The sequence below is a fragment of the Corylus avellana genome, chromosome 11 (genome assembly GCF_965113065.1).
Source record: "Corylus avellana chromosome 11, dhCorAvel1.hap1.2, whole genome shotgun sequence".
Classification (NCBI taxonomy): domain Eukaryota; kingdom Viridiplantae; phylum Streptophyta; class Magnoliopsida; order Fagales; family Betulaceae; genus Corylus; species Corylus avellana.
The window spans coordinates 18,001,587-18,020,247 of NC_142500.1; the positions used below are offsets into that span (position 1 = coordinate 18,001,587).

Genomic DNA, 18,661 nt, shown 5'->3' on the forward strand with positions numbered 1-18,661 from the left:
CACATTTCTTTTATGGTTAAAATCCATAAACTTAAAATTTTAATATAAGCATATTCATTTTAAGTTTGAAATGAAATAGAGATGATCCTTGTCTTTATAGAGATCGAGGGTAGTCCAATGTTAGAAGGTATTCGAGTCTTGCAATATTTGAATAGGCGAGCTCGAATATTTTCTGATACGAGGCTGCCTAGCATATGTAATTGACAATTTTATTGCACCTTGAAAACTCTTTTTGATAACTATTTTTTAATATATATATATATATATATATATATATATATATATATATATATTAAAAATGTTGGAGGATGGTTTGGACTTTCTAAAGTTTTTTAATGAAATTTCTTAAATTAAAATTATTCATTTCAAATTAAATTGTTTGAGAACATGTCAAATGTAATAAATTAATGAACATTACGAATTTTATAAAATCTAGAGATTAGTATCCCATCCCATGTAATGAATGTTGAGATGGTAAAATCTAAACTATTTAATAATACTGAATTATTTATTTTGAAGAAAACAAATTTATACTTTGTCACACACAAATTAGAATAATTACAAATAGGAGGAAACTTGGTGGTCATTAGAATATACAAAAAATATAATATATTTTTCATATATTTTATAATTAGGTTGATATTGAAATATTCTCTATTTATAAGTTGATTGTAATCATATATTGAAATCGTAATCAAATCAATGAAATTTTATTATTATATTTGTATTTAGACATAGCCCTATAAATAAAGACCTTTATATTGTGAACAAATCAAGTTAATGAGCACAATGTAGGTTATGTAGCCCTTAGGAGTATTCCTAGTGGTGGACGAAGTCTAACACCGAACCACCCGTAAGTTCTTTGTGTTTATTTTCTTTATTTCTTCCGCTCTTATTTTCGCGTCTTCATTATTTCAACAACAATATTCACACATTTATATCTGACAGGGCCAGCCCAACCACTTCATGAAATTAATAGCTCCGTGTCAATCCTATTCACTTCATCTTTTCAAAAAAAAATTAACACCAAAATATTTATATTTTTTTTATTTTTTATATCACATTATTTACTCTTTATTATTATTTAAATAAAAAAAAATCACCACAAAACTTCTTTTTTTTTAAGGACCACGGTTTCTTCTTTGTGAGCTAAAATATCACAAAAGTTTTGATTCATGTAATATAAGGGTTAACTTTTTAGCTTGGTTGTGATTAGATTTCACTCTTGTTTTCATCTTTCCTTTCTTGTATATGTACCGAAAAAATCCGTCGTTCTTAGCTTTGTTTGCTTTTGTTGTTGCTTTTGAATGTACTTAACTTTTTAAAAAAAAAAAAAAAAAAAAAAAATGAAAGAAAAAACCGACACCGATCTGATTCATTCATTTTTATTTATTTTTTAAAATATACGGTTGAAATAAGAATTATTGTGCACAATGCAAAAAGTTAACACAAAAAAGGGGTCTAATTATCACAATGGACCTACCATTTGATTAGATATGGGTGGGTTTGACTTTGTGATTTGATGCAGCATGCATACCTCGAGTATGACTTAATAGAAGCAAGCCAACAATTCTTAAAGCCATCCAATAATTCTTGAAGCAACTATTATTATTATTATTATTATTATTTAAATTTATCATTATCTTTAGCACTTTAAAATGCATTGGAATGTCTATTTTGTGCTGGGTCTGACGTACCCAAAATGGAGAACTTAATCGGGGTTCTAGGCATTTCATATGCTCTAAATTTTTTTTTTTTTTTTAAGGCTAAAAAAAAAAAAAAAATTGCATAAAAATGTAAGACCCTCAACATGCTTTAAAAAAATATTATTACTTGTTTATAATATCAAGGCCCTTAACATGCTTTCTTAAGACCTTCAACGTGCTTTAAAAAAATAATATTATTATTTTTATAATATGAAAGTCCTAACATGCTTTATGTAGAATAGCCACAAGGCCCTCAACATGTTTCTATATATATATATATATGTTATTTGTTTATAATAATGAGGCCATCAACATGCTTTCTTAAGGCCCTCAACATGCTTTTAAAAAATAATTTTATTTTTTTATAATATTGAGGTCCTCAGCATGCTTTTGCTGCACAACGACCACAACTCACAAGGCTTACAACATGTTTCTTTGGCTGTACAGTAAAAAATAAAACAATAAAATCACAGCTCAGTTTTATTGTTCTAGTTTTTTATATATATAAATCGTGTTTGTTTAATTTTTTAATATTTTTAATCAAATATTTTTACTAAAAAATATGCATCTGGATATGAAAACTTAAAAAAAAAAAAAAAAAGTAGAAAAGCTGATTGAATCTCAAAGAGGAGCTCTTAATAAATTTGTTATAAGCAATAAACAAAATATAAATGATAATTTAGGTGAAAAACTTGTAAATGAACAAGAAATTCATCAAAAAGAATTAGAAGATAATGAAAATACTATTGATATGTCTAAGTCTATTGGTACAAATATTTGAATAGTATCTAACTTTATCCCTTTCCTCATTTGAATAGGAAAAAAAAAAAAACTCTATTGTTACAAATATTTATGACCCAGGCTAATAGAAAAATATTGATGCAAAATTAAGAGATTTATTAGTAGAAAAGGGATCCAATTAGGGCTATTAAGAGAGCAAGCAGTTCGCGAGCGAATTTGGGCTCGGCTCGTGCTCGATTCGAATATTAAATGAAGCATTTCGTGAACATGAATTTTGGCTCCAATATTAAACGAAGCTAGATCGGTTCGATTCGGCTAAACTCGTAAACAACTCGTATAAGGTTCGAATTGGTAGTTATTCACATAATTCCTCATATTAATATTAAAAACTGATGATTTTTTTTTTTTTTTTTCCTAATAGCATACTTTTATATTGTAAAAAGATACATATCCTCTCTCTTTGAAACCAAATGTCTTACTGTATTGATACGGGCTCTATACTTCGCTAACCAGACTAAGTAAATGCTCATATGCAAGCTGGCTTATTGAGCCGTTTAAGAGTATTTGAAGCTTAAATTTATAACAAAAATTAAATAAATTAAATAAAATTAAATATAAGAGCCAGCTCGTGAACTGGCTCGGCCTAACTTGACTTCTTATGAGCTCGAGCTCGATTTTTTGGTTCGTTTTTAAGCTCGGCTCGAGCTTGAGCTCGAGTAAAAGTTAAACAAGCCGAGCTCAAACCAGAAAAGCTCGCTCAAGCTTGGCTCGTTTACACTCCTAGGTCCAATAAGATAGTAATATAGATTTTCCTAAAGATGAGAACTTTAAGCATTTTTTTAGTACATATTATATACCGAAATTATCAAATGGGGAGAAGCATAATTAAAAATGATTAGTTTATTCAAAAGATTTAGATGGAGTATTTTGGGGAGAATAATAATTTTTAAATAAAAATATAATAACAATAATATTAAAATAAATATTATTTAATTAGTATTTAAACATTTTAAAAAATAAAACTCCATTCAAAAGTTTTACCTAAGGCTCTAAAAACCATTGGGCGGGCCTGACATTTGATAAGAGAGTGTGTAATATTAAATTTTGGATTTAATTATATGTAGATCCTAAAAAAGTATCCACACGAATGCCAAAGTATATTACGGTGCAACTAAACCCATAGTGTATTTATCAATTAGGGTTTTTTTAATTCAAATATATCATTTTTAGTGCTAAAAATATTACAACTTTTACTATAAATTCCTTATAAATTGACATGCCAATCCACAACAATTATAGTGTCAACCACTAAATATTTAAATTTACCTGTTAAATTATGTTACTTAATTTTTCTTTAGGGAAAAATGCACTTTACCCATTGAAGTTTAACCAATTTTTTTTTTTTTTTTTTTTTTTTTTTTTTTTTTTTTTTAATTTGAACTCCAATGTTTAAAAATTTGCAATGTACTTTCATAAAGTTACAAAATTTTGCAATTCAAACAACCCGTTAATTAATTCTGTCTGAGAAGATGGAAAGGTTTATTTATTTATTTATTTATTTTTTAATATTGTACTTTCATAACATAATAAACAGATTACAACATAACACCAAACCAAGAGAGATCCCCAACAACAAACCCAAACGTAAAATATAGTGCTAATGGAAAAAGTGAAACCGAAATAACCGAACGGGCAATGGACACATAAATGGTCCAAAAGAACCAGAAACTATCTGGACCTCTATAACTTGGGCAAAAACCAAAAAATCGGCGGACATGCAAGAGCATGACCCTCAAAAGAGCCATACATCTAACCCAAAGATTTGCTGGGATAAGACAACAATCATTAAAGAGTGATTGAGAGGGTAACAACACTGTCAAAAACAGAACATGATTTATCATCAACGAGCAACATAAATACAACCAAAATACAAAGACAAAAATAGAATACAAAAGTAATCCAAGTCCAAAAACCAGTAGCAGCGGAGGTCACATGATAATTTTTCTCCCAATCTTCCCATTTTACTCATAATTTTTTTTAAATAAAGAATAAAAAATTTGGGGTATAGCAACCCTTTTTATTATTATTATTTTTTTTATTTTTTTAAATTTAAAAAATTAGTGGCAATATGAAAAGATTGAAAGAAAAATTATCACGTGCATGACACGTGTTCAACTTTCTGTCTGAGAAGATGGAATTGAGAAACGGAGTGGTCGAATTACAAAATTTTATAACTTTGTGAGAATACATTACAAATTTTTAAACATTGTTATTCAAATTGAAAATGAGGTCAAACTTCGGGAGGGTAAAATGCATTTTTTTCATTTTTTTACCATTAAAATACTGTCACGTAAATTTGTAAAAAAATTGTAGTAGAAGCTACAATTCTCAAAGTATTTTCCTTTCCTTTTTTCTCACCTTCCACGAAACAAACATACATGCTTCTCGATTTTCACCTCATCAAAACAAGACTATTAAAAATTGCATTACACGTTTGAACGTCACACATTCAGAATTGGACCACAATTATTCCAAATAGAATCTAAACAGCCTGCTATTTCTTTTCCCCAAGATTTGTGAGGATTGAAAGCAACGGCAAAAGCTCCATATATCATTAGATACTACCATAAATGGGCTTCTACCTATTTCCACAACTTCACAGAATCGTCATGGCTTGCAGAGGCAACCATTCCTGTGACAGGTGATTGTGCCAGAGCTGAGATTATATTCTCGTGTGCTGGAATTGTCATGCTCTTATTCTCAGCCATGTTCCATAACTCCAAAGACTGCCAACAATGGTTTGAAAAACAACAATCAGCAATATATCAACTTATTAAAATCAATCTTTGCAAGAAAATGTCATGAAAACTCAGTTCCGTATGTTGTACATGTATTTTGACACAATTAGAATAGATTTTCTATATTGGGTTTATATTTTCATATTAGATTATTTCTCATGTATGTGTTATTGTAATCAAATTATTAGGGTAATTTGTAGTCGTGGACGTAGGCATCTAACACTAAACCACTAGAAAATATCTTGCTTTTGCTAATATTCTCTCAATTTATAAATTTTATTTTTAAATATCTACATGTCATCAAAGTTGAGGTCCTAAGTTTGAACCTTAACAATATGGATTATTTCCATTTTCAATTAAAATAGTCTACATGTTGGCTAGTCCCACACGTGAGGAGAAGTATTTAAAATATTAATTAACTTATTAAATTTATTCTTTCCTATCAGCTTAATCTTTTAAGATAACTGATGATTTAATAGAATTACTAATCCATCTGGAGTCATTACACGACAGTAATAAAGTCAGCAGTAAAGGGGAAAAAAGAAGCAAGAAGTATAAGCACACAAGAGTTCTGGAAATGCCGTTCCCTAAAATCTGCATATTAATCTTCAAAGATCTAAACTAATTAAGTGACATACAACATTCCAACTCAGTTGGACTGCATTATACAACATATTTACTTGATTCTATTCCCAAAGGATGTGCAAAAACCCCCAAATAGTTGCCATTAGGTTGAATAGGAGTATACATAATCAATCCCACTGTATATAATTTGACTTGCATCACTTGCTTGAATTAGTGGTTCGAACCTTTGGTGGTAAGGGAGTCTCATAAGGTTGGCTTAGTTATTAGTTTAAATCTTAGCAACCAAAAACATAGAATAAAATAAAATAAACAAAACAAGCAAAACAAAATCATCACCAAAGACTTGAAACCCGAAGGTGGATCTTTAAGGATGTATACTAAATTTAAGTGAATGCAACACCGTGTAAAATACATGTATTACTTTCATTTCCAAGGGATTCCAAACCAAAAAAAAAAGGGGATTCCAAACACCCCCAGAGAGTTGGTGAAGGTTGAATAGTGATAAAAACATATATTTCCACCAAATAATTGTACTATAACCATTCCCTTAAACCAATAGGTTCAAAGGTTTGGTGTAGGGGTGGAACGTGATTGAGCTAGGTCAATGTTAGCAACCAAAAGGGGAAAGAAAAAAAAAAAAGATTTAACACCTACTGAAACACAACCATGAACCGAGCTTTAATAGTAGACACTAGACACTAGTCATCACATTTTTAAAAATTTACTTCATGAAGAGTATAAGGAATTACCGAGATTCCTCCAATGACCAAGAGAGTTGAATAACTTGGGTGGAAAACACAGGAATAAAACTGATTCCCATTAGAGCTGAGCTCCTGAATGCACTCTCCTGAGGTTAATGACCAGATCTTCACCAAGTTCTGACTGACGGATGCCAAATAATCTCCACTTGCATCCCAGCAAATATAATTTACCATTTCGGAGTGCCCCTATGAATGAGATGGAGGATCTAATTAAAAAAAATTCTAGAGCAGATGCTCGCAAAAGAAGGTGACACAAATCAACATTTCAAGACAAGGTTGTGTCAGTTTCTCAACCTTAGCCTATAATTATTAAGGAAATACAATTACTATCTAATCCATACCTGGAATGAGTATGTTTGCCTGTCAGTTTCGACATCAAAGATGGACACCACCTGATCCGATGCTGCCGCCAATACATGTCCAATTCTTGGTTGAAATCTCACTTGAGCCATACCTCCCTATGCCAAACAATAGAAGATTAAAATTAGTAGATAATCTAGAGCAGCTTCAGTAGTTGAAGTATGTATCAAAAGCGGAACAAAAGGACCAACCTTGGAGACACGAGTGCAAGAGAATGGATTGATATTCCAATAGCGTATTTCATTGTCATGATCACAGAAACAGAAGAGATCGGTCTTCTTGGGGTGGAAATCAAGGGACATAACAGCTGAAGTGTGCGCAGTATATTCTTGCAGACAATAGCTTGGCTGCCATGATATCTTAAATAAGTTGATCTTGGTAGCATAGTAAAAACTGAAGATAAAATTTATTAAATGCATGTATCATGGTGCCAGAAAATAGACAGCACTGGGGAAACAATGCCTCTAAAGTCTAGAATCATGAAACCATTATTGCAAAGTCTTAACTATAAACATTGAAGTCACATCCGAGTTTTTGGCAGAAGAGGAACAAGGCAATTACATTGGCTGCATCCCATAATCGCACAGATTTATCAACTGAAGCTGTTGCCAGCTGAGATGAATTTGGCCTAAAACGAACATCTGTAATCACCAATTTGTGTTCTTCAGGTGTACTTTCTGTTCGCAAGGTGTCCATGTTCCAGAGGACAACCTAATACATACAGCAAATGTAAATATATTTCAAATAATAATGAATCTTTCTTTAACTTCCATTATATGGTTCGTCTACATGCCACAAAAGGAGCTGAACTAAATTGAGAACATAACATATAAAATTTAGAAGTAAAGTCTAACAGAAGAGCCACACTTGTATAAATGATGTTATAAAACAGAGATGACAATGCTAGGTTTTATGTTGACTAATTCGGTGTTCAAAATAACTTGATGTAAGTTAAATTTGGTTGGTCTAAGTTTGGTACTTCAACTAGTTTTCAAATGTTGTGTTTTATTAAAGAACCAAGGCACTTGTTTGGAGTGCGCATTCCAGGTTGTCCGAACAAGCTACATCAAGAGAGGAGTACCGAGACACTCAATTGCAGGCTCGTTCGCTGTAGGTCTGAACGTACTTAAGAACTTCTAAGGAACTTGTTTGGTATACTCGTCTGCACCAGGTCCGAACGAGTTACTAAAGGAGACTTCCAAGGATGCTCAGCTGGAAGACTCGTTTAGGGCTCAATCGAATAAGTTCAATGCAAAAAATCATGTCTACCTGAGAAGCTCGTTTGGAAGGCTCGATTAGTATCCATCCGAATGAGTAGGTTTCCCTGAAGAAAAACTGAAGTTCAAGTTTACTCCCGAGAAGCTCAGTTGCGAGGCTTGGTTGGAGAGCGTATGAACAAGGTGAAGATCGCAAATAGGCAGAAAAGTTTAGTTGGAAGCTCAGTCGGATCACATTTCAACAAGGTGAAGATCAGAGAAGCTCAATCAATGCATGTTCGAACACCGCCAAGAGTAATCCGTGAAACCCTAGTAGCATCCGAACAAACCGACTTACTCGTTAGAACGCCGCCTTTAAAAAACACATTTTTAATGTTTTAATTGCATTAAAACATTGAGTCTTTTCCCAAAGTCAATATGAACACCAGAGTGCACAATTTTTCATTGACCTTGAGGCCATTACTTTGTGAGCTAAGAGAGACCTTTCACATACCTATGCCTTCAATTATCAATCTCTCTCAAGAGTTTGTAGAAAATCACACATGTTCTAAAACCTTTAACCCACCAGAGTTCTGCGTTGCAAAGGAGACCAAATAGAACAGTGGCAAGAGTTCTAGAGCTATTGGGGTAGAAGACAAATAGGTTATTTGTTGGGTACAACTCAGTTTTTTACGTGAAAGGTTTTGTAAGTATGAACTGATTGTATAATTATATTCTATTGTGAATTGGTTTCCTGCTTTAACTGCCTCAGACTGGTTTTACTTTTAAAGAGTTCTTTAAAGGATTTCCAATCCATCACCAAAATTGTTGTGTTTGATCTTTTTATTGCTTTGATTAATTTTGGTGATTGTCTATGTGGTTGCAAATTTTTAATTACTTGAGTTTGCTGGAAAACACCTATTGAGCCCCCTTTTAGGTGTTGTTTGGGGTCAATGGAAAAATTTCAGACAATATCATGACCACAACAAAAACAGGTAACCATCAGTGCCAAAGTCCTATGGATTTAATGGCATAAAAATTGGTTCTTCCCAAGTGACCTCCACGTCTAAGGTTAGTAGTTAGCTTTGAACAAAGAGAGGTGCATACAATTTACTGCTGTTCTTGTGCGAAAAAAACAGAAAGAAACACCATTTCTAAACTGGTAGATGTGTTCCTCAAATGTGGCATTTTCTCCATTACTCATACCTTCCTGTCATGTCCAGCACTAGCTAGCAACTTCCCATCTGAAGAAAAATGACAGCAAGTAACTTTGCTGTTTCTCGTCCGTATGCATCCAACTTCGCTGAAGGTGAAAGCTGAAATGGAGAGTGTAGCCGTAGGTACATTGGAGAGCAAAAACATAGCCATAAGTCTTCATAGATGCAATATGATGATAGGTTTACCTTTAGAAGACTCTTTTTGGTGCTCAGTAGGACTTTGCTTCAATGTTCCATATAAGTTCCCTCCATCTCCTCCATCATTAGACAGAAATGACTCCACATTATCATCTAAAACACTAACATCGCCAAATCGTTCCATGTCTTCCTGAAGCCAGAAATAATGTTTTCAGAAGCATAGTAATGTTGAATCTATTTATCTTCGATAGCACATCATCTATAAGGAAGACTGGAAGACACATCCCTACAAACTCGATACTCGAATATCTTTTTAAATGAGTGCTCAACAGGATACATGGATTGCATACAATTGTTGTGAAACAATAAATAATGGAGTTATTAATACATTAACAGATCAAGGTGCCATATATATCATATATTTTAACTAAATTTGATGAATAAGATTTAGGATGACTCTTCTAGATGGTTCTTAAAATGTGTTCAACCATAGGCTTAATATCAACATACCAGCAGATTAGAAGATGATGCAAGGCCTCCCGTCCCCTCAGTACCATACATCATCAAGCTTTTGGGCACACTGTTAAGATGCTGCATACTACTTGCTGTTGTTATTCCATCCCCAGGTGTGTGGGTTGATGGTGGAGAACTAGGCGAAGGGCCTGCCGTATTTCCTGTACCAGTGCTGTTAGCAGCTCCAGAAGAAGAATGCTGTTTTCTTTTTCTGTTATTCTGCAGCCAAAAGAAAGAAAGAAAGAAAAAAGTCCATAAATGTTAATGAAACAACATATATCTTCTGATTGCAGAAACGGCCTCAGGAATCCTGTGAATTGTAAGTGGAATATTCCGGTGAAATGGGTTACTGTTGAAAGTTCACTATTTTAGTCCATAATGCTAAAATATCTAGTTATCTGCATAACTAAGCACAACCTGTTGCAACTGTTGCTGCTGCAATTGGTCCTGTTGTTGAGATGAAGAGTGTTGCATCTGGCCCATCTTCATCTGTTGAAAACCCACCAAAGGCTCAGAAAGAAGGCACTGGTCATAAAGAGACTATGAACACTGAATCACTAAATGATGTTAAGAACACCAAGTATTTCACAAAGAAAACATTGATGATAGGCAACTAACAAAATTTTAAAATACTACACAATCCACAAGAAAGTTGGAATGTTTCTGCATATACAAGTATGCTGACACACGCATACAAATTTTTCTTTTCTCTTTTCGAAGGGGGAAGTTGGGCCACATGCAAAGCTTTCTATATTTGCATGATCTGAACAAAAAGCATGGATGGGAGTACCTTATACGCATGCATTCAAATAGGCAGACACCCATGCATTACAAAAATCAAGTAAATTGTTGATCCACTCAGAAAATTCCTATTGGATCCCATCTCTCTCTCTCTCCCACACACACACAAATGTACATACAGAGCGTGCAGATGTGTATCTATATATATACACATATTCATCTTTTTGGTTGAAACTATCACATCCTAGTAGTTAAAAGTTCCAAAAAAAAAGAAAGGAAAGAATCAATACTGTTTCTTTTAAATTAAATCAGGGTTTACCTTAGCTCCTACTCCTAATAAACAAAACCCCTTATACTAAACTTTCACAAAGGAGATGATAACTAACTTGAAAAGCACCATCCTACTCAATAGAATAAATTAATTGCCATAGCTTCCAAAAATATTGAAATTGTGATTAAGAAACGCCCACATTAGAAAAATATGGCAACAATAAATTCAACTATGCCGTAGAGACTGTGGAGTTCCAAATTCCAAAAACATTTTATCTTCTTCTGGCCAATTCAAAAAGCAATTTTGTTTCTGTACTCCTGCATTTCAAAACAATTGATGGGTGACAAGTCTACACATCGCACCTCCTTCTGTTCAAGCCTCTATGTTCTTCAATGCTGTCACATCACATACAATGCAGTGCAAATGCTAAATAGTATCAGAAGCCCACTTATATTTCCTTTTGTAATTAGAGATATGCAATAAACTGTGGAAAAAGAACTGCCCAGAGGAAAATCTCCTAAAACCTAAGAGAGAATAGCTGTGCAGATATTTTAGAAGAAAATAATTTTAACATCAACTGTACAGATATCTCTTTTAAGTATGTTTTTGTGCACATTGTAAATGCTAATCTTCCTGAAGTTTGATCTTGATATTAGAAAGGAATTCTAACCTTTGGTGAACTTGATTGCACTGGAGAGCATATGGATCCATCATTTCTGGTGGATTGACCATCTTTTGCATTCAAGCAACCCCTAGGCAGTCCAACAAATCGACGTGGATCCATATCTCCATAGTTAGTTGAATTTCCAAGGTTACTTTGTGCCTGAGCATGTGCCAAGATCTGCTGTTGTTGTGATGCCAAAAGTAACTGATTTTGAGTCGGCAGATTAGGCTTCTGTACACCTAAACTTGGTCGTAGCTGGTCAATTCCCTGCACAATTTGGCAAGAGTCAAGAAATTGTCCAAAACTTATACCATACAAAAGAGTAGAATGTGCAGAATTTAGAACACCATGTTCAACTTACAGTTAAAGGCCAACCCTTTAATGGAAGACCAGTGACACCTTGATTCAATCCTGAAGGATGCAGGGAAAAATTACATACGCAATCTTTACACTAAAATGATGATATGAGATAAAGCTCTACATGAGTCATTATCATCAAATGAAATTGACTCAACTTCAAATAAGCTGCCATACAAACTCAAGCCATGTTGTAAAAAGAAATTATTCAATGCCTTCCATGTAAGACCATTGGTTGTTTTTTGGTGTTCCTGTGTACTAGGTTACACCCCTCTGTGCTTTTCTAAGGAGATTGAATTACTTATAACTAAAAAATCTGGCACTTTTGGTGTATGAAACCTTCATTATCTAGGGATTGAAACTCCTAGTTTAAAAGATGATTCTATTGCACAAGCCAATCTCCTGTCACTCTCTTAAAATATCTTTAACAAGCAATCAGAGCACACTTCTTTCATCTCTTTCTTTCTTCTAGAGTTTCTGATAATTACTCAAAAAGGAAAAGATTCTCTAAAACCGATCAGAAATAGTCAACTCCCAATTTTGACTTTGTTAACATTTTTCGCAAGCAAACTGAGCACACTTTCTACACACAAGCAGATAAACTTCTACAGAGGTAGGCAAAGTAGTTGTAAGGGTAGCATGCCACTCCCACCCAGTGCTAGCTCATTCTCCCAAGAATGCATCACGGAAGAATTTATGGTCTAAATCCATATTTAACGAAATAAGATATTTATAATTAAAGTTTCTCCTAGAATTTCATAAAGCAACCTTTAATTGAATTTGTAACTGCTTTCAACCATTTGGTGTTTGTTATTTACGTGTTCAAAACCAAAAACTAACTCAATACATAGGCACACATGCAAACAGTCACATAACATATACATGCAGCTCAGCATCTGCCAACCCTATCAAATGCTGACATTCAAACTTTGCCCTATTCAAATAACTGTACTTTGTCATATTTGCATCACATATCCATATGTGCTTCTACCAAGATAGATGGATCCAATAGTTTATCCACCCCAAGATAAAGATCTAGGCATTTAGTCTTTCATAAATAGTTCCCCTTAAATTTGAGACTTTTCAGTAAGGACCCTCTAGACCCACCATCTTCGGCTAAAGATATTCACACTAAAAGATTGAGAACAATGCAAAATTGGTCCATGTAGTTTAAGGTTTTGACAAATAGCTCACTGGTTTTCAAAAGTGACTAAATACTCCCTTAGGTAAGCAAAAAAAAAAAAAAAAGATCTCTACCATTAGAAAAGTTGACAGAATCCATTAATGAATCACATTAGCACCAATTATATTGTGACACATGTCACTTACCAAACAAAAAAAAACGGAGGGGTGGTCGAGCCACCTCCTTTGGCAGCCGAACCACTCCGATGACCATTGGGGGTGGTTTGGCCACCAAAAAAAACAAATATTTGAAGGTGCGACTTAATCACCCCTAGGCTGGCCAGACCATTTGGCTGAAGAGGGTGACACGTGTCACAATATGATTGGTGCTAGAGTGGCTCATTAATGGATTCTGTCAACTTTTCTAATGACAAATACCTTCTTCTTTCTTTGTTACCCTAGCAAGTGTCTAGTCACTTTTTAAACCCCAGTGAGCTATTTGTCAAAACTTCAAACCACATGGACCAATTTGCAATTTTCCCTAAAAGATTAACATAGAAGCTACCATATAAAAATCAGGTCGAATCAAATTTGTCATAATAATTTACTGCTTTCTCAACCAAACTATTAATCTTAACATTTATATTTGAACCTATATTGCCCGAAATGAGGATTTCCATAAGATGGAGACTATGAATAAGAATGTGGTATACCAGTTGTCTCAGAACGTGCTACAATGGGGATAGGCTTCTATATCTTACATAAATTATTTTTAGGTAGAATGAAATCATGTCCAGTCTAAAATAGTGATATATGATTAAGATGCACCAAATCATAGTCAGTGAATCTGGCAATAACATCACGTAATTAAGGAATATCAACAGTTTAGCTATGTGCGATTCCGTGATCATGTCTGATATGTATTTTCTAGACATAATTTGTTGCCCTAAAATGTAATCTGATTTCCACTAAGGCTACGTGATCATGTAATTTTGTTTACATTATAGCCTCCAACTTTGTATCCTATTAGTTTTTTCCCTCATATTTCAGCAATCATGCCTTTCAAAGATGCTGTTTTCGAAAAGTAAGTACCACAGCCTGGCATTTTAAATTGCAGCTTGGTACGGTATTTCTAAATGTCACTAACCCAAACCCATACGTTCTTTAGAAAATAGGGGGAAGGGGGCAAATGAGAACAACATTTCACACACTACTCTTACTCTAAAAAAGATGAGAATGTGGTTACGGGGTAAACTGTTCCATTTACTGAGAGTTGGGAAATGTTACCTGCACCACCTAGTCCAGATTTTGACTGAAAAATCGCTTGTCCATAAATTGATGAAGGATCCATAGGCAAACTTTTTTGAGTTCCACCCAAGTTAACCTCGCTTTTGATGTCCTACAAACTCCATTTACTAAACCGTCAGCATGAGCTGGTAGGAGGGAGAGGGGATGTTGGTGGAGCGGGGAGGAAGAAAGATGGGGCAAATTTAACCACAGTGTATAGTCCAAGAAGTTACAGTTGTCAAAGGACTCCGTGCCTGGATTTGTTGCAAAGCTGCAGACATGTTCCCTGAATTACCTTGTACCAACTGGCTGAATCAACAACAATAACCACAGATGTAGATCCAGTCCAACTATGGAAAAGATTGGTAAATTAGAGATCTGGAACGTAGATAAAAAGTAAAGCCAACTTACCCTGGATGATTGGTTGCTGATTTAAGAAGAGCCATCCTATTTGCATCAATAAGAGCTGGAGATGTCTCTGAATCCATTGAATGAGGGTGTTTCATACGTTCTTCATACATTTTCATTGCTAACACACTGGCTGATGGCTGTCCCATCAATCCTTCAGAGTTCATAGCATTCATAGAACTGCCAAGAGCAGGATGATTAGGATCCCTACGCTGTAGTTGTGCACTGCGCTGCTGCACGAGTTGCAATTGCTGCATTTGCAGCTGTTGTTGCTCCCTTGCCTTAATTTGCTGAGCCTAATTTTAATGAAATAAAACATATAAAACAAAAAGAGAGAAGAGACGTGTTTCTCTTATTTTGTTACCCATCAAAGACAAAACAAATCAAAGCAATCTACATAATACAATATCAAAGCACCTCGATGTAAGCAGCAGCAGCCTCAGAATGCTTCTCATTTGTCCTTGCAATGAATATGTCCCAAAAGACTGACCACCACTCAAAGAGAAATCCTCCAGGCGCATCAATTGCTGCACATCCAGACTAAAACTTAACAACCCCAGATCATTCTCTTCCTTACTAATGTTAACCATAATTTTATCGTGGATGAAAAATGTGATAATTACAAATGTAAACAGTAATTATCCAAAACATAAACTGAACTATATTTTGTCATTTATTAGCAAGTAACACGGATTAATACATTAAACAACCAAATAATTCATGGAAAATCAGACTAGAGCTTTGGCAAGAGTTAGCTGACAACATTACCTACTGGATCTGAGGCAACTTTCCCTTCGGTCATAAAAGCTTTTGCTGAAGCATGCAACTTTCTTTTCAACAAATAATCATGAATGTAAACGTCAAGCCTACAGCAAGATAAGCAAACCAAGGCAAACGTCAATTTCACAACATCTATATCTTCAAACAACTAAAACGACAAGAACGAAAACAAATTCGTAGTGTACATACATCTTATCGGCTTCCCAATTACTCTGTCCCATGTTTTGTTTCAAACAACAGACAAAAGAATTACGAATCAGCACTGGTACTGCCTGCCGTTAAGCCATCCATAGCATCAGATCCCTCATAAAGCATAATTCATCCCAAAATAACCAACAAAAACAAAAACAAAAAACAAAAAAACAAAAAAAACAAAAAAAACGAAAAACAGCCGAAATTCTCCGTTTGGTTCCTGAGAAACCAGAAGAAAGGAAAATCTCAAACCTTATATCTTTTCTTGTTTCAAAATTATCAGCTCAAGTTTGTCTTGAACTATTATTGTGCTCAATTAAACTGAACTCTCTTTGTTTCTAACTAAGAACCACAGAGTATGCAATTACAAAGTTATTTTCCTCCTCCTTTCTTCAGCTTTCTCAGCAACCAAACAGAGTGAAATCCAAGAACTAAAATCACAGAATTCAAACTGTACCAATTCAGAATTGAACTAAAAAACCACACCAGTGAAATGGATCAAAGCCTACAACACCATCCCACAGTATTTCCACTTCACAAACCCTTACTCGAACTACATCCAACCAAATACAACTGGAATTAAACAAAATTCACGCAAAAAAAAAAAATTAAAGCCCCCTCTTCCTAACAGATTGTGTGAATTCTTCCATACACTGAGTTACTAATACTGATCTGAAAACCTTAAATGCTTATATATCAATTGAAGAGCATGAATTGTCTACACTCTTACAATGGTTTGGGCAGAGAAAATTTTAATTTTTCTCTGGAAAGTGACGGAATTTCCTTGAGTGCAAATGAAGTAGAGCAGCTCGAGCTTTAACACTGAAAGTGAAAAGTATGGAAGAATCGAGGAATAGGTAGATCTTTCAAGGGAGGCTTATTTATGGAGGGTGCCGAACCTGAGGCTCGGAGTGATACCAAGTCATTCGGTGCCAACAATTTAATTAAATATTATTATTTTTATTTTATAATTGTCCAATAACATTGACCTCAGTCTTAATTAATTATTAAATTTTATTTTTATTTTTTTAACAAGTATAATTTCAATGATTAATTGAAAGTGTCACGTTAACATTGTTGAATAAAGTTATAATATATAGCATTTTTCTTTATCATAATTACTGAGATAATATATATATATTTTTTTAAAAAAGTAAAGCTCTAATTCATATTTTTATCTTACAGTGTCAGCCCTACAAATCAACCTTTGGATCCGTCTTAGTTAAAAACCCAATAAAAGGGTAAGGACTAGTTTAACTGTTATATCAGCATTGTGAGATAATTGTGCAATAAAAATATAGTATATAGTATTACTTTTTTGTAGGTGTAATGTTGGAAATATATTTTGATCTCACAACTATCTTACAAAACTAATATGTCAATCCCAAACAACAAAAGAATTGATTAAACTGTTATATCAATATTGGGGGACAGTTGTAAATTTGTAATAAAAATGTGATATATAATAACATTACTCTATTTTATATTAAAACCCAAGTTATGGTTTTAAAAAAAAAATCCCAAGTTATGATTAGTTTGTAGTGAAATGCTACGTACACTATCAATTGTATACACTCTAATATGACAGTAAAATTCATCATTTGATCCAAATTTCAATAATAATTATTCAAAACGTAATAATTATTTTTATTGACATGTCAAAGAGTGTAAAAGTTGGAGTATGTATAATATTTTTCTAGTTTTCAATATAAATTTTTTAATTTTTTTTTCTTTATATTTTATCTCACTTGTTATTTCAATCAACCATTAATATAGTGGATGTGTATTAAGACCAAAAAATACACATCTATTATAACTAATTGGATATGATCATATTCTAAAGATACAAAGAAAATTGCTAACTATTGGATAACAATTGAAACTAAGTCTCCTTAAATAATTAAACTACCATTACTTTAAGATATTTATTAAACTACTATACTCTAGAATAAGGTAAAAACAAGATAATTTTAAATACTTCAAAAGCTTCATAAGATACATGCCAGCAAGTAATATTTATGTTGTAAAATTCTACTCTTATAAGTTATAACATGACACTTGATTGAAGTTGGCTGGAAAAAAAATTCATTCAAATTGATTTAGAGAAAATTTGTATCCCTATAAAAATTTATTTTTATTAGGAGCTGAATCATTTAATTTAAAAATCGTGAATTTTAAAAAATTCTAATTCTAAAGTAGCTTGGTTTGGAGTTAGATTCGGTAGGAAAGTGATCGACGTTTAGTAGCTCTGGCGTGTTTGTCGCCTGATGACTCATGAGCAGTTATATGTCGAACAGCTCTTTGGGAAAGGAGAAAAAGTTGCTAATGTACGGGTGCGCCTCGTAGATGGCATTGGCTGACGCGGAATGCAGTAGGAAGGCAAGATGCTCGGCGCTTAACTAGAAATAGGTTGCTAGGTAAATTTTGTGAAAGTTAGGACTGATTTTCTATATATATATATATATATATATATGTTTTGATTTTTAAGAAATAGTTTTGATGCATTTAATAAATGAATTGGTAATAAACGTAAAATTATGTTTGATTATTAAATGAGATATATTCGTTTATGCTCGACTCGACTTATTAGCATGTTCATATATATTAATATATATGTATATATTTTAATAAAAATAGATTATATAAATATAAGGAAAAAATATAAAAAAGCTCTATGAACTATCAGTCATTTTTTATTTAGCTCCCTAATGTTTCAAAAGTGATAGAGTAGCCCCCAAACTACCAAATTATTGCATTTTGGCCACTCTGTTAGTCAAAACCGTCAGTTTCGACGAAAATTCAAAATTATTGCATTTTGGCTACT

General features: G+C 33.3%; 1 protein-coding gene across 2 annotated transcripts; it reads right to left on the bottom strand.

Annotated features, from left to right (window-relative positions):
- Window positions 1-4,751: 4,751 nt before the first annotated feature.
- On the bottom strand, window positions 4,752-16,671 carry LOC132165278 (transcriptional corepressor LEUNIG_HOMOLOG). Of its 2 annotated transcripts, none has more exons than XM_059575771.2 (18): window positions 16,568-16,671; window positions 15,835-15,917; window positions 15,634-15,731; window positions 15,283-15,392; window positions 14,869-15,161; window positions 14,691-14,766; window positions 14,458-14,569; window positions 12,053-12,102; window positions 11,698-11,958; window positions 10,433-10,504; window positions 10,013-10,234; window positions 9,551-9,692; window positions 9,354-9,463; window positions 7,513-7,662; window positions 7,143-7,298; window positions 6,933-7,049; window positions 6,580-6,777; window positions 4,752-5,233 (listed from the first exon to the last, which is right to left on the bottom strand). In XM_059575771.2, exons 2-18 carry the CDS (start codon window positions 15,864-15,866, stop codon window positions 5,090-5,092), a joined length of 2,343 nt encoding a protein of 780 aa, XP_059431754.1. In that variant the 5' UTR covers window positions 15,867-15,917; window positions 16,568-16,671; the 3' UTR covers window positions 4,752-5,089. The 2 variants fall into 2 exon arrangements, with proteins under 2 accessions (XP_059431754.1, XP_059431755.1); XM_059575772.2 differs by having other exon boundaries at window positions 15,835-15,913; window positions 16,568-16,648.
- Window positions 16,672-18,661: the final 1,990 nt, after the last annotated feature.